Raw genomic sequence first — 12,382 nt, forward strand, 5'->3', positions numbered from 1 at the left:
TGATCTCACAAGAGCAGACAAGAGCACATCATATCAAGTCCAGACAGACTATGAAAACAGAATATTGAGAGAAGGGACGAGGGACAATACGATGCTGATGATGAGAGTGAGCAAATAAAGATGACGCATTGTTCTCTTTTGTGTATTTTGACCCTCCTTTGTCACTCAAATTTACCGCTTCTCCTCTTACCCCTTTGAAATGTTTCTACTCGTTGTTCGTCATCCTATCAGTATGGTTCGTCATCCTATCGATACTGATCCACACGACCTGGAGCCGTGGTTAAATCTAATCGCCTGTGTTGCCCCCCACCTAACATTCTCCTCTTCCCACTCCAAGACCCTCTCTTCTCTCCTCTCACCATTCTACCACGTAGACAGACACAAACACAAACACAAACACATACTCATTCGTCATAAGCGATCAGTGACTCTCCTCTTGACCTGAAGGCGCACCAACAGGTACTGTGCCGTGAGGTCACGGTCACAGTCAACCGACTTTCTGTCTCTCCTTTTACACTTTGTGACATCTTCAGAATGGCGTTTGGCATGTCGAGACGCCAGAAAAATCAATCGGGGGATCACCCTTCTTCCGGTCCACGTCCGGACATCGACTCCACTTCCAACTCCGCTTCCCCTCATGATCAATTGACGACTCGAAACAAACGACCAGAAGGGTTTGTCGACGTCACTCCCACTTCCCCATCAGCCTTATCTCCAAGTGCTACAAATATCTCTTTGTCCATCATGGGCGGTGCTAATCCACCTAAAAGGCGATCTTGGTTCTCCTTTCGACGGAACAAACAATTACTTTCTTCCAGTAATTCGATCCAGCAACAATCCATTCCCGAAGGAGAACAAAACAATCATCATCTGGTCACTCCATTCCAGTCCCCTCCATCAGCTTGGGGGAATAACGAGGAACGACTTCGCCCAATCCAATTTCAGCCTAATAGGATTCAGACGCTGTACGTTTCCAAATCTGAGAGAGACCTATATTTGGCAGCCATGTCCCAGTTGGACGAGCTTCCACCTCCATTACCGCTCTGGTCAGATCGAGCACCGGAATTACCAAAACTGAATACTCAGCTCACACCGCTTAAAGCGCCGAGTATACCGAATGGATCAACCGGAAAATCAGGTAGACATGCGAGAAGTATTTCAGAAGGTGGATCGACTGCATTTCACCCTTTGACAGCTCGTCCGCTCTCGCCTAAATTGGTGATTTCCCCGCAGATGGGCAGATCGGGGTTGATGATCAGGGATGAATTCATCCAGCGATCTGATCCTCCAAGATCAATGAAACATGCTCTTATGGCTTTCATCTCGCCCTCCGGCCTGAGATTTACAGGCTTTCCTCCTAGCACTATCAGTGCTGTCGACCTCGTATTGCAAGAAAATTGGGATCAGGGTGTAAGCGCTCGAAGTGAAGGGGCAGCAGAGTTGGGTCAAAGGGTGGAAGAAGATAAATTCACCTGGAAAGTCGAACTCGAGGGGAAAGTGTGGAGAAGAAAGGGATCGCAGGAGTTGGAGTAAGATGAGGAATCCCATTTGAAGCGTGATACTAAGCTGACGTTTCAACGTAGCTCGATTCGTCTGTTGATAGCCCTTTTCTCGATTCTGGGTATACATGGATGGACCCTTGTGGAGACTGTTCAAACCGGAGGGTCTAAGGCGAGTGGCTTATCTCCATACATCACTTATCCTCAGTTAAGATGCTGACCAGGACTATCAAACAGAAAGACACCCATAACCTGCTCTTCTCGTACTCAGCCAAGACCTCCATGAATCCACCGCTCTTCTTCGCTCTGTCTCTACCGCGTGAGTGGGCCGACAGGCAAGTCGAGTAACGTCAGCTCACTTGTGTTCCGTAGTCCCGGACAGATTGTCTCTGATTTCTCCCCCTCCGAAAGTCACTCCAGCCATCATCTCCGCTCTTCGCCAAGCCATTGGATCTAGTCCCACCAAGACCAGCAAGCACTCTCGGAATGGAACGAACACGACAGGAGTGACTGTGACGCCTGACTCAGACGAACCGGGGAACGAGAGGCAGAGACCGCCCAAAGTCAACTGGAACAATAGTAACCCACCAGGGATCAAGCTGGAAGGCTGGGTACACGATGGCGTGTATCGATTTTGGATAGACGGCATGAGGAGGTGGCTGGGCGGGACTGTCAAGAGGAAAGTGGTTGAAAAGTGAGTTATTATGAAGCTAGGCAGCATTACAGTAAGCTGAACACCATATTCAATTCCCAGTCTACACCCCAACTTGCTTATCGCCATCATTAACAATATTACCGGTCTTCATTTCGAGCTGACCGCTTCGATACCGCTGTTACCCATCACAAAAGGCCGAGACGTGCTTATCTTCTCCTCTCAGCCCGCTTCGGGTCTGTCCGTGATCGATTCGTATGTCCCGAAAGAGCCATCCATCGCAGGGTCAGAATCACCAGTCCTTGTGTCACCTTCTGCCTCGTTCCCAGCTCAAGAAGTACTCGACAAGGCTTTTCCACCTCAAGGTCATACCGGCAACCCGCGACAAGTAGATCCTGAGAATCGACAACTGCCCTGGACATCGGTGTTATCTGACCAGCCATCAAGATCCGTATCATCCCCGAAACCATCACCTCCGCGCCTTCCGCCAAGAGGAGAAGCAAGTGCCGGCGATCGTAAACGTACCGGTAGTAGGGAGTCTTCCAAGCCCCTATTCGCTGCTCCATCGGCATCTGCAAACTCGACGCCAAAACATAAGAACGTATTGCTCAAGAAAAATTCTCTCACACGCAGAAGATCAGTCTCGGCCGATCACTCAGGCCAGAACTCGGCTCAATCTCGATCGATCAATGAAGATGGCAGAAACTCGTCTCAAGGTACTTATGCTGGTCATATATACGGTCAAGGTCCAGAAGAGGGCAACAGACACTTCCACGTCACCAACCCTGACAATGCGTCAGAACGATGGAGCTTCATCGACCCCCCTCCTAATGTCGGCAAGCTGGGTGTGACTATGTACAACTCTGGTCCTCACACTCATCATTATACGCCTCACACGGGTACTACACCAGGCCGAACGTCAGGTGAAGATGGAACGAGGGAATCGAGATCTCACGAAGATAGCGTCTATGCAGATGCTCAACCGACCTTACCACACCACCTTCAGCATTCTGATGATCGTGAACCGCTAAGATACGTCCCTATACAAGATGTGTCTCCTGGAGCGCCGGATTTTACCGGAGATGCGCCCATCGCAATTAGGACGTTCGCACCCACCTCACCTGAATCTGAATTCGGTCTCAGCGCGAACGGATCGGAGATTGGTCATCCCTCGGAACCACTAGCTTTGGGTCAACCTATCCTCAGTGATCAAGAGGAGGATACCAAGACCGTCCCCCTGAAAGACGCGGATAGTCCTGAAAGAAGAGGAAGGGCCAATATAGTTGATCTGGGCAACGCGATTCAGAGCGTTCATGGGAGTGTGGGATATCTGCAGAGTATGATATCGGGTATATCGGGACACAATGGCAAGAGGAATTCGACTATGACTGAATTAGATCATCCGACCGTCCCGCCTGTCCCATCTGTGCCTTCCGTTCCTACTGTACCGGCTCAGCCTGGATCGCATATCGGTGATCGTGGACAAGATGAGGACTCTGTTCCAAGACCTGAAATCAGAATTATCGATCCTTCGCTTATCGCACTCGGCACCGGTTTTGGAAACGCAGATGCAAATGAAAGCTTGCCACCTGTACCTCAACGCCCCGACCCAGCTCATATACCTGAATCCACCTTACCTGCGCCGGTTGTCAATGGAGAAGCAGCTGGCAGAGGGTATAAGTACACCGAGTGGGAGAGGAAAGGTAAAGTCAAAGAAGGTATGAGGAGGATATGGGATGAGAATGATAATGCATGGAAAGATATACCGGCCAAGGCTGCGAGTGGTCATAGTATGAGCAACGCCGAGGGTGTGGGCAGCGGAAGGACGAGAATCGACATTGGACGGGGATGAGCTGGATACTACATGACCTTTGCCATGAATCTGATTCAGACATCGAAAGATGAGACGATCGAAGGATACCCGGAGAGGTAGAAATTCAGTAGGAAGATCAGACTTGTAGATATATCATATGACCTTTTAATTGCTTCGTGACGTGTTCATACGTTTTCTGTTGTGATATAATCATGACATGGCATTATAGAGTGATACAGTAATTTGGCTATATGGTTCAGACATGTTATGTAAAAATATGTGTATACAACGATTGTCCCTACTCTACCACTTGAGTTTCCTTCTTAACATGGAGGTGTGCTTCGATTGAAGAGTCTGCAGAAATCCAATTTTCAGATTTCAAGGTTCAAAGCTCAGCTTCCTTCGAGGGAGACAGGCCCCATGTATCTGACTAAAGCACCCAGTCGAAGATGGTCGTACACCCAGCTGCTATAGCAAGGACCATCACCCCTACTACACTAAGTATGATAGATAACAGTTCTTTCGAATCTGGGGGTTGGAATGGTCCATCATAGCTTATACTTGTATCATTCGTCTCCAGCTCCAGGTCCATGTCTAGATGAGTTGGAGAACTTCGTGAGGTCGGTATGTGTGATGACATAGGTTGGAAAGATACTTTACGCGAGGGTAGTAGCGGTCTTTGTGCGTTGTCATGGGGTTCATTGTCATATTCGTATTCATGATCATACTCGTGTCCGTATTGCGCATTTGGTTGTAATTGACTCGTTGTCTCTGAGCGTAATCTGGTATGCTGAGTGGATTGAGGTGATTTATATATCCTAGAATTCGTTGAAGTTGAAGTCGAGGTCGAAATCGAAGGGGATATCCATTCCTTGGCTTGAGGACTGCTCATTCTTTCTTCTGCTCCTTCATCATCTTCTTCTTCATCGTCATCATCATCGTCTCCCAAAATAGGATCTAATCCGCCGACTCCACTAGCCGCGCCACCCACACCTCCAGCTGAGATAGCCCGTCTGATAGGATTGGAGTAAGGATGAACACCGTAGATATTCGGATGATGCTTGATCTCCGATTCTAGATCTGGTCTGAGGTTAAGGTCGAGATTGAGGTCTATATCATCGGAGCTCCTGTATTTGCCCTTTATGGTATTTGTAGAATTATGAAAAGAGGGAGTTGGGTTAGGATTTGAGGCGATAGTAGGTACGGGCGCAGAAGGGAAGATCGAGCCGGATGATAGGACCGAGGGGGATCTGGCTATGGATAGTGAGAGTGAGGAGGAGCGGGGTCGATGTCTTTGTGTTTCTTTTTGTTTTTGGTTGGAAGTCATTTTGGCTTGGCTTTAGCCTTGCTTCTCCTGAGTTTGACGGTGATCAACGTCTTCCGTTGTATTCGCATGAAGAGTATTTGGGCTATCGAGCTAGAACATCGTCTCGGGTCTCATTCTGATCGAGCACTATCACTTGCGGCGCTGCATTGGATTAAGGTCGTTGGCGGAGTAGAAGACTGGATTGGACAATGAGAGAGACATCCTTGTCTTAGGCGGGAATGCGGGGCAAGCTTAAGCTGCGAATGAGTCTGACCACGTGACATCCACTTCACTCTCCTCACCGCTATAACCGACCGCGTTGACGTTTGAGTTAATCTCTTTATACCTCGATAACATGTCCTCCAACAGTGGTACTCGACTCAGCAGGCAAGCAAAATAACGTCCAACATGGACGATCCATGGGCAGGACCATCATGGTCCACACCATCCAAACCATCGTCATCTGTCGCGATGACAATGACAATGCCTGATCCGGGACGAACCACGCCTCCACCGCGATTCGACGATTCTGATCCGTGGGGTAAAGCGCATCCGCCTCAACTACCTTCCTCCAGCAATATGGCCTCTGAGACGACCGAGGACGAAGAGGAGGAGGTTGGACGTAACGAAGTGGCGGAGAGACCTGGCTGGGGCGAAGATGTACGTGGAGCTTGGGCACCTAATCAAGTGGAAGAGGGTGCTGCAGCCGCATCATCTCCAAGCGTCGCATCGCCTAAAGTGGATCAGGGAGTCGACAGCTCGGATTGGGAGCGAACCATATCGCCTCAGAAGGACACACGATCACAGTCTGCATCTCCCGACAAACGAATAGCTTCTCCGACCATTACAGCATCACCTCCAATCCGCTCATCTCCCTCGTCCCCTTCCATACCTAAGTTCGCTGACGAATCCTTCGAGTCGGCGACTTCTGCCTTGACCTCATTACCTAAATCGCCTTCGTTCGGCGATGACTTTGGAGGATTCTCAGCCGGACCGTCTTTCTCCTCGTCGAGCGCCGGACCATGGGTAAACAAAGCTAGTAACGATGTTGGCGGGAGCACGGTCAAAGTGGATTCGGAGAGATGGGGAGGAGAAGACTTATCCTGGGGTGCACCGAAAGACGAGTTGCCATCATGGGGAGGAGATAAGTCTTTCGAAGAGGAAGAGGAAGAACAGGAGATATCGTTCAGGTCGCCTGTATTGCCCCAGATGGAAGACGACGAGGAAGATCAACCGGATGAGGATGCAGGTTGGGGAAGGAGTAGAAGCAGGCCTTCTATACCGGTTGTGGAGCGGCCGAAAGGTGAAGATGATTGGGAAGAGGCACAGCGTAAATTACAAGTGAAACAAGAGAGAGCTGTGAGTCATCACTCAACCAATCAATCAATCCATTAGTCTGACGTGACGTCGGTGCTGATCGACCTGGTTTGGATATCTTGCAGCCTCAGGAAAAGATAGACGGATTGGCAAAGGCTTGGACTGACTTATTAGGTGGTCTGATACAGATAGACTTGGAGAAGATGACTGGAGCAGAGGAATTGCAATTCGAGGAAAAGGTCAAGCAGCTGGATGACGAGACGTGAGTACTCAGCCAACTCTGCTCGACATTGATCAGGGCAAGCTGACCTTCCTGGTAGTCTCGAGCATCTGCGAAAAATGTCAAACATACCCCCTGACATCAACACCTATCCACCCGTTATCACGTCCCTCGTCACTCACGAACGATATACATATGCCTTACAACGACCCAATCCCTCGCCGAGCACCTCTCTGCTCACTTCGACAATACCTCGTCGCCCAACCAAAGTAGACCCCTTGTCATTCTCGGATGGGTCGGGTCCATCGTGGACAAGCAGATCGATGCTCGGTGAACCCGATGCCCCTCTGCAGGGCAGCTCACAGCAGACTCAGGAGGATGCAGGAAACAAGAGCAGATGGTCATTCTGGGGCAGGCGACCTGTCCCCGAACGACAATTGACCACGTCGGGCGGAGGAATGCTCGAACGGAAATCCATATCAGTATCATCGCCTGATCATAATAACGAACGGACATCAGCCGAGATGAGGGCATCAACCTCGTCCAAACCCTCTTCGAGAGCACCATCCGTAATCATGCAGCCTTCGCGTCCCGCTTCTCCAGCTCCCCCTTCCGTCTCTCAGCCAAATATACCGACTACATCCCATGAAGATGGACACGCGAGTCCATCGACTTCTCTACCGCAGGCGCCATCTCAACCTTCAGCGGTATCTAGGTTCTTCGGCAGACTATCCCGGAATAAGTCATCTTCGCCCGCTACGCAGGAAGATGAGCATGACAAGGATCTGCAATTATCAGCAGACGATTTCTCTTTCTTATCTGAAGTTCCATCTCTATCTTCCCCTCCGCCAGAGAAGGGCGTGGGAGATCTACTGGCATTGGAACCGGGACGGAACGAGCAGATCGCATCGTTGGAAAGTATGCTGAATACCAAGATCACGCCATTACCTAAACCGCTTGCGCCACCGCCGAAAAGCTCGGCCCCGATGGGCAATAGATCGAGCAGTGGAAAATTTATCGCGCGAATGAAGTCACCCCAACCTACCAATTTTGACTTGTTAGGCGACCTCAATTTCAGCGGTCCCACAGACACGTCCGTCCCTTCGTCTAGTCTCCATTCACCCATAGCGCAGTCGCCTCAGAATGTGTCATCCCCTTCGAATGCCTGGGACGATTTCCTATCTCTTGATGCTGGACCTAGTCAACCTGTCAAAACCAATATCGCTCCTCAGGTCAAGTCTCCCGCTACTCCCATGATCGCTCCTCCTCTTGTGCCGTCTCGATCCAACACTCCCACGGTATCTCTGTCACCACCCCCACCTCAACCCATCCAGACGCAAGCGTTTTCAACCCCGAGACCGTCCATTGCTCAGTCTTCTTCGGCTATTCCAGCTAAGAATGCTTCTGGGGATTTGAATTTCGACGACTTCGGTACACCGCAACATGCCTCTACTTCGACATTTGACGATTTCGGGGACTTCTCAGCCTTTGATTCTGCCCCTGCGCCACCGCAGTCGCAGCCGCAGCCGCCAGCATCGATGCATTCACAAGTGCAAGCACAAGCTCCTCATAACAGAGAATTTAATATGCAAACACCTAATAAGGCCCAGGCGATAGCCACACCTAACCAGAAACAGAATCTATCGACACCTGTCAATCACAACAGACCAGGTTCATTGGATCATACACCGACTTTACAACTGATGAACGGCGCCTCAGCGTCAAAGGGCAAACGATGGCCTGCCCCTCCGTCACCCGTTGCGCCCGTCTTGGCCCCGCCTCCTAAGCCCCCACAGACCCAGACAGGCGCAGGGGCATTCCCGTTCTTGAGCCCGCCTCCTCCTGGAAGACCAAGTTCTCGATCGAGCAACCTACTCGACGATTCGAATGGCGACAGCGGTTTGTCTCCTGGCAATACATATCACGGTCAAGTCGGTATAGGAATCGACACCGTTGATACGGCCGGTCAGACTAACGCGATTTTTGGAGGAGCGCTCCAACCTTCGAGATCCACTACGCCAAGTCAGCTTGGACGAACGGTAATAGCTCAGCCTGCGAGTCAAGCTCAAGCGGTCAAACCGATTCCGACCTCGGCTCCGACTCAGGCTCAGACAGTGCAGGGTAAAGGTGGGCTATCGGCCCAGGATCTATCATTTTTTGATAGCTTATAATCGCGACTTTGCCCCTTTGTCGCTTCGGCGAGAGCACCGGCCCATATGAGCCCTCCGGCCTGCATGCCAGATATGCACAATTCGATTGTACTTCGGCCATTTCGCGATCATGCATGATCATATACAGTACAGTCATTGATGAGTATGGCCGTCGCTCTGGCAATGCGGCTCGAGATAGATGCAACATTTTGACGCAATATCAGCACGGTTCGAACGACAGTAACCCTGTGAGCTAGCTCGACTTGACCCACTCGAAAGATTCGGTCTGATAGAGTCTGATAAAGCTTCCTTTTTTTTTGCCTATGATTTTAGTGGGGAGCTCGCAGATCGTTATCACCCAGGGTATCTTCTTCTGGGTAGAACACGTCTCAATGATTTTGCCAGAAGAAAAGTCGGATTACCTGAGACTCCCTGTATTTCTGGCGTGAACCTATCTCTCCTCCGTCTGAGGCAAACTCGTGGCATCCGTTCCGAGACTTGAGTCCACCAACCAATGCTCCCAATACTCTCGTATTGCCGATTTCCTTGCACTTTTCAAGACCAGCCTCTTCTCCGTTTCTGATAACGCATCATACCTATAAATCTTCTCCACTACCAAGGGGAGATTCAAATTACTTAGCCATTCGTCTTCTGGCAGTCCGTCCTCTTCCACACGCTGATCAAGGTAAAAGCGTGCTCTTCCCGCCGGCAAAGATTTCTCGCTGGTAGTATAACGCTTCTTCCCTCGCCGGACTCTGCCGTATATGGTCGAAGAGGGTATGTCGGGGGTGAATTTGCTATGAGGCGATGGGATGGTCTTCTTACCGACTTCGATCGTATGATCGGCATCCGGATCGTCGGGATAACAGCTGAAATCGGTAGTCACAGATCCAGGACCAGATCCGCATGCCAATTCAGGTTCTTCGCCGGCATCGCACTCCGTGTCGGGATCGGTGTAAACCTCGATCCCGTCATCAGCTTCAGCTCCACCTTCAGCTTCACCTTCAGCTTCACCTTCAAATGACACTTGGATAGCTTCAGCCTCCTGGTATAGGTCTTGCATCGGGTCATTATCCTCACTCAGCCGCTCGTCATCGCTGAAAGGCGATTGAAGAATCTGCGAGGCGCAAGCAGTCCCCTTCGGATAACTGGTCGGGTCGGAATATACGTATCGGGTGTAGGTGTCCCCTTGCCCTCGAGAGTGAGCGGATCGTGTACGGTGTGTTCGTGCCGTGGGAGGCACGTAAGTATATCGAAGCGTCACTGGTCGTCTCGCTCTTCTTCTTGGGGTATGTGACCTGGCACTGCGACCGTACGGATAGTCGTATACTGGACGAGGTGCATGGACGGTACTGTTTGTGCTGACTGATCGGGATCTTGGACGACCTCGTGGGGCCGGCGCAAGAGTGGGTAAACACATCTCGAACCTCAGTAAACGTATTTTTTTTTGAGTCTGTCCGCAGTGGTCGGATCACGGTACAGTAATGTGACTATCACTATGATGCGGGAATCCGGATAGAATACATATAGTGTGTACGAGATTAACAAAGTAAGAGGCAATACGTTTAGCTCGGTGGGTGTCATGTCTTGCCTTCGAGGCGGAGTCAGACCGCGCCACGAGGCTCCCTACTCCTTTCCCCACTTGCGGCTTGAGCAGGTTCTTACATGCATTATGTGCTCATAATCCAGAAAGGAGGGCCAAGACAAAGACACTGTAGACCCCCCTTCAGCTGACAAAGGTGGGAAAACCAAGTCTGCTGCCCCGTAACCTGCAGCAAAATACAGGGGCCTGATCGGGTGAACAGTGATTTGTTCCGGCCGAACTGGGCCTGGGATGCGGTTCCGGAACTTTTTGTAGAGTTGAGGAATCAAGCTGAAAGAAGGTCGGGTGCTGCAAATACAGCAGCACCATCAGGTGAGCGGCCAGAGCTTGATCACCGTACCAAACGTATACATCAAGCGTCATTGACTCAAATGAGTACTGTATGTAATCAACAGTTGCATGCCCTTGGCTAGTCTTCTTCTCGACAGCGTTCAGACCTACAATCAGGATTCTTTCGACCAAAGACTGTCATCATCAACGCGTCACATCCGTACTCATTGCACACGGAAGCGGCGAACAAGCCTGAAGGGGGAGTGTCCTAGTATCAACCACCATTGTAGAAACCTTGATCGCCACTGTAGTCGTCTAGTCTGCGAGATCGACCTCGAGACCTTCTTGGATCCGGAAGGGTGGACCGAGTCTGCCTGTATTGGCCGGAAGGACCGATATGGATAGATGTGGTACTACTGTAAGCTGGTCGGCCATAGGGTAACGAGGCGTTGTAGTCGGAAGGTGCCACATGACGAGCATTGTATCGCCCATAGTCAGTCATCCTCGCTTCTGCAACGCAATCGGGACAGCATTCAGCACAATCGCCGCTCGCTGCGTGTCCGCCTGAAGGGTTACTGCTCGCAGCATAAGTTCCAGGATACGTCTCGGATCGTCTGGTGTAGCCTTGACCGTGCGATCTCGATCCCTGGGCTGGATAGTACGCGTTGTCTGAAAGATTGTCGCGGATCCAATTCCTGGCGATGTCCAGAAACTGCCCACTGAGCTGCTTCTTAGCACTGAGGTTCAGTTCATTTCCGTAGAGCTGATCGATAGCGTGGTGCAGCGTGAGGTCGGCAAGAAGACGGGTCTCGTTACCGACGGCGTCACTATAGTTGGATGAGTCGAATTTGTAGATTAATTTGGTATCGGGAACAGGAAACCCTCTGGTCGGACCTCCTTCATAAAGCTCGGCAGATATCGTTTTTGCGGGAATGATTAGCCGCATTGCAGTTGGGCGTTGGCAACCATCGAGTGAAACCTCGGCCTCGGCCATTTCACTGTCCCGACGAAGTCGTACTCGATGAGAAAAAGGTATTTGTATGGATGGCGGCGGCAATCGCAAGTGCTCGTTCGAGATCGTCACAGAATCAAGTTCTCTAAACTGATCCTGAACGGATGCTCGAGGTCTTTGGGTTGAACTCGTACGGGTGGTATAAGCGTTGCCGGATGTGGAGGGATCTCGTGCACTTCCCCCAAAGGATCGTGAGTATTCTGGGCTGGACTGCGGATAAGTATGAGAGCGTGGCGGAGGACGAGCGGGCTCGAAGCCTTCCGCCCAATATTCCTCGGGCCCGGAATCATCATCGTTACCTGGACGCATTGTGATGTTTGTTCAGTCAGAAATAGTAAGTTGCTGTGTGTCAGCTCAGAATATTGGATAGGGTACAAACGGTTGAGCATATATCCTACATCGGGTACATACAGGGCTGAAGGTCAAGGAGGTGCGATATATAGCTGCTGCAAGAATGAACACAGAGCATGCTGACCTCATCACTGCCCTTTGTGTCTGTAGACATGACCTCCTTTGACGTCAGCCCGACTGGTTCTGGAT

General features: G+C 50.7%; 5 protein-coding genes across 5 annotated transcripts; 2 read left to right on the forward strand and 3 right to left on the reverse strand.

The window, feature by feature from the left end:
• Positions 1–534: 534 nt before the first annotated feature.
• I303_107314 (uncharacterized protein) lies at positions 535–4,003 on the forward strand (the record flags this gene model as incomplete). The annotated part of the gene is made up of 5 exons (XM_065969545.1): positions 535–1,529; positions 1,584–1,671; positions 1,737–1,818; positions 1,872–2,193; positions 2,254–4,003. The coding sequence occupies 5 exons, from the start codon at positions 535–537 to the stop codon at positions 4,001–4,003; spliced, it is 3,237 nt and encodes a 1,078-aa protein (XP_065825617.1).
• A 391-nt stretch (positions 4,004–4,394) lies between these two features.
• On the reverse strand, positions 4,395–5,291 carry I303_107315 (uncharacterized protein; the record flags this gene model as incomplete). Its single annotated transcript, XM_018409999.1, has 1 exon — positions 4,395–5,291. The coding sequence occupies one exon, from the start codon at positions 5,289–5,291 to the stop codon at positions 4,395–4,397; it is 897 nt and encodes a 298-aa protein (XP_018261002.1).
• Positions 5,292–5,678: 387 nt separating this feature from the next.
• I303_107316 (uncharacterized protein) lies at positions 5,679–8,978 on the forward strand (the record flags this gene model as incomplete). The annotated part of the gene is made up of 3 exons (XM_018410000.1): positions 5,679–6,629; positions 6,713–6,849; positions 6,908–8,978. 3 exons carry the CDS (start codon positions 5,679–5,681, stop codon positions 8,976–8,978), a joined length of 3,159 nt encoding a protein of 1,052 aa, XP_018261003.1.
• A 430-nt stretch (positions 8,979–9,408) lies between these two features.
• Positions 9,409–10,377, reverse strand: I303_107317 (uncharacterized protein; the record flags this gene model as incomplete). The annotated part of the gene is made up of 1 exon (XM_018410001.1): positions 9,409–10,377. The coding sequence occupies one exon, from the start codon at positions 10,375–10,377 to the stop codon at positions 9,409–9,411; it is 969 nt and encodes a 322-aa protein (XP_018261004.1).
• Positions 10,378–11,104: 727 nt separating this feature from the next.
• On the reverse strand, positions 11,105–12,151 carry I303_107318 (uncharacterized protein; the record flags this gene model as incomplete). The annotated part of the gene is made up of 1 exon (XM_018410002.1): positions 11,105–12,151. One exon carries the CDS (start codon positions 12,149–12,151, stop codon positions 11,105–11,107), a length of 1,047 nt encoding a protein of 348 aa, XP_018261005.1.
• Between the last annotated feature and the right edge of the window lie 231 nt (positions 12,152–12,382).

Source organism: Kwoniella dejecticola, chromosome 9 (genome assembly GCF_000512565.2).
Source record: "Kwoniella dejecticola CBS 10117 chromosome 9, complete sequence".
NCBI lineage: Eukaryota > Fungi > Basidiomycota > Tremellomycetes > Tremellales > Cryptococcaceae > Kwoniella > Kwoniella dejecticola.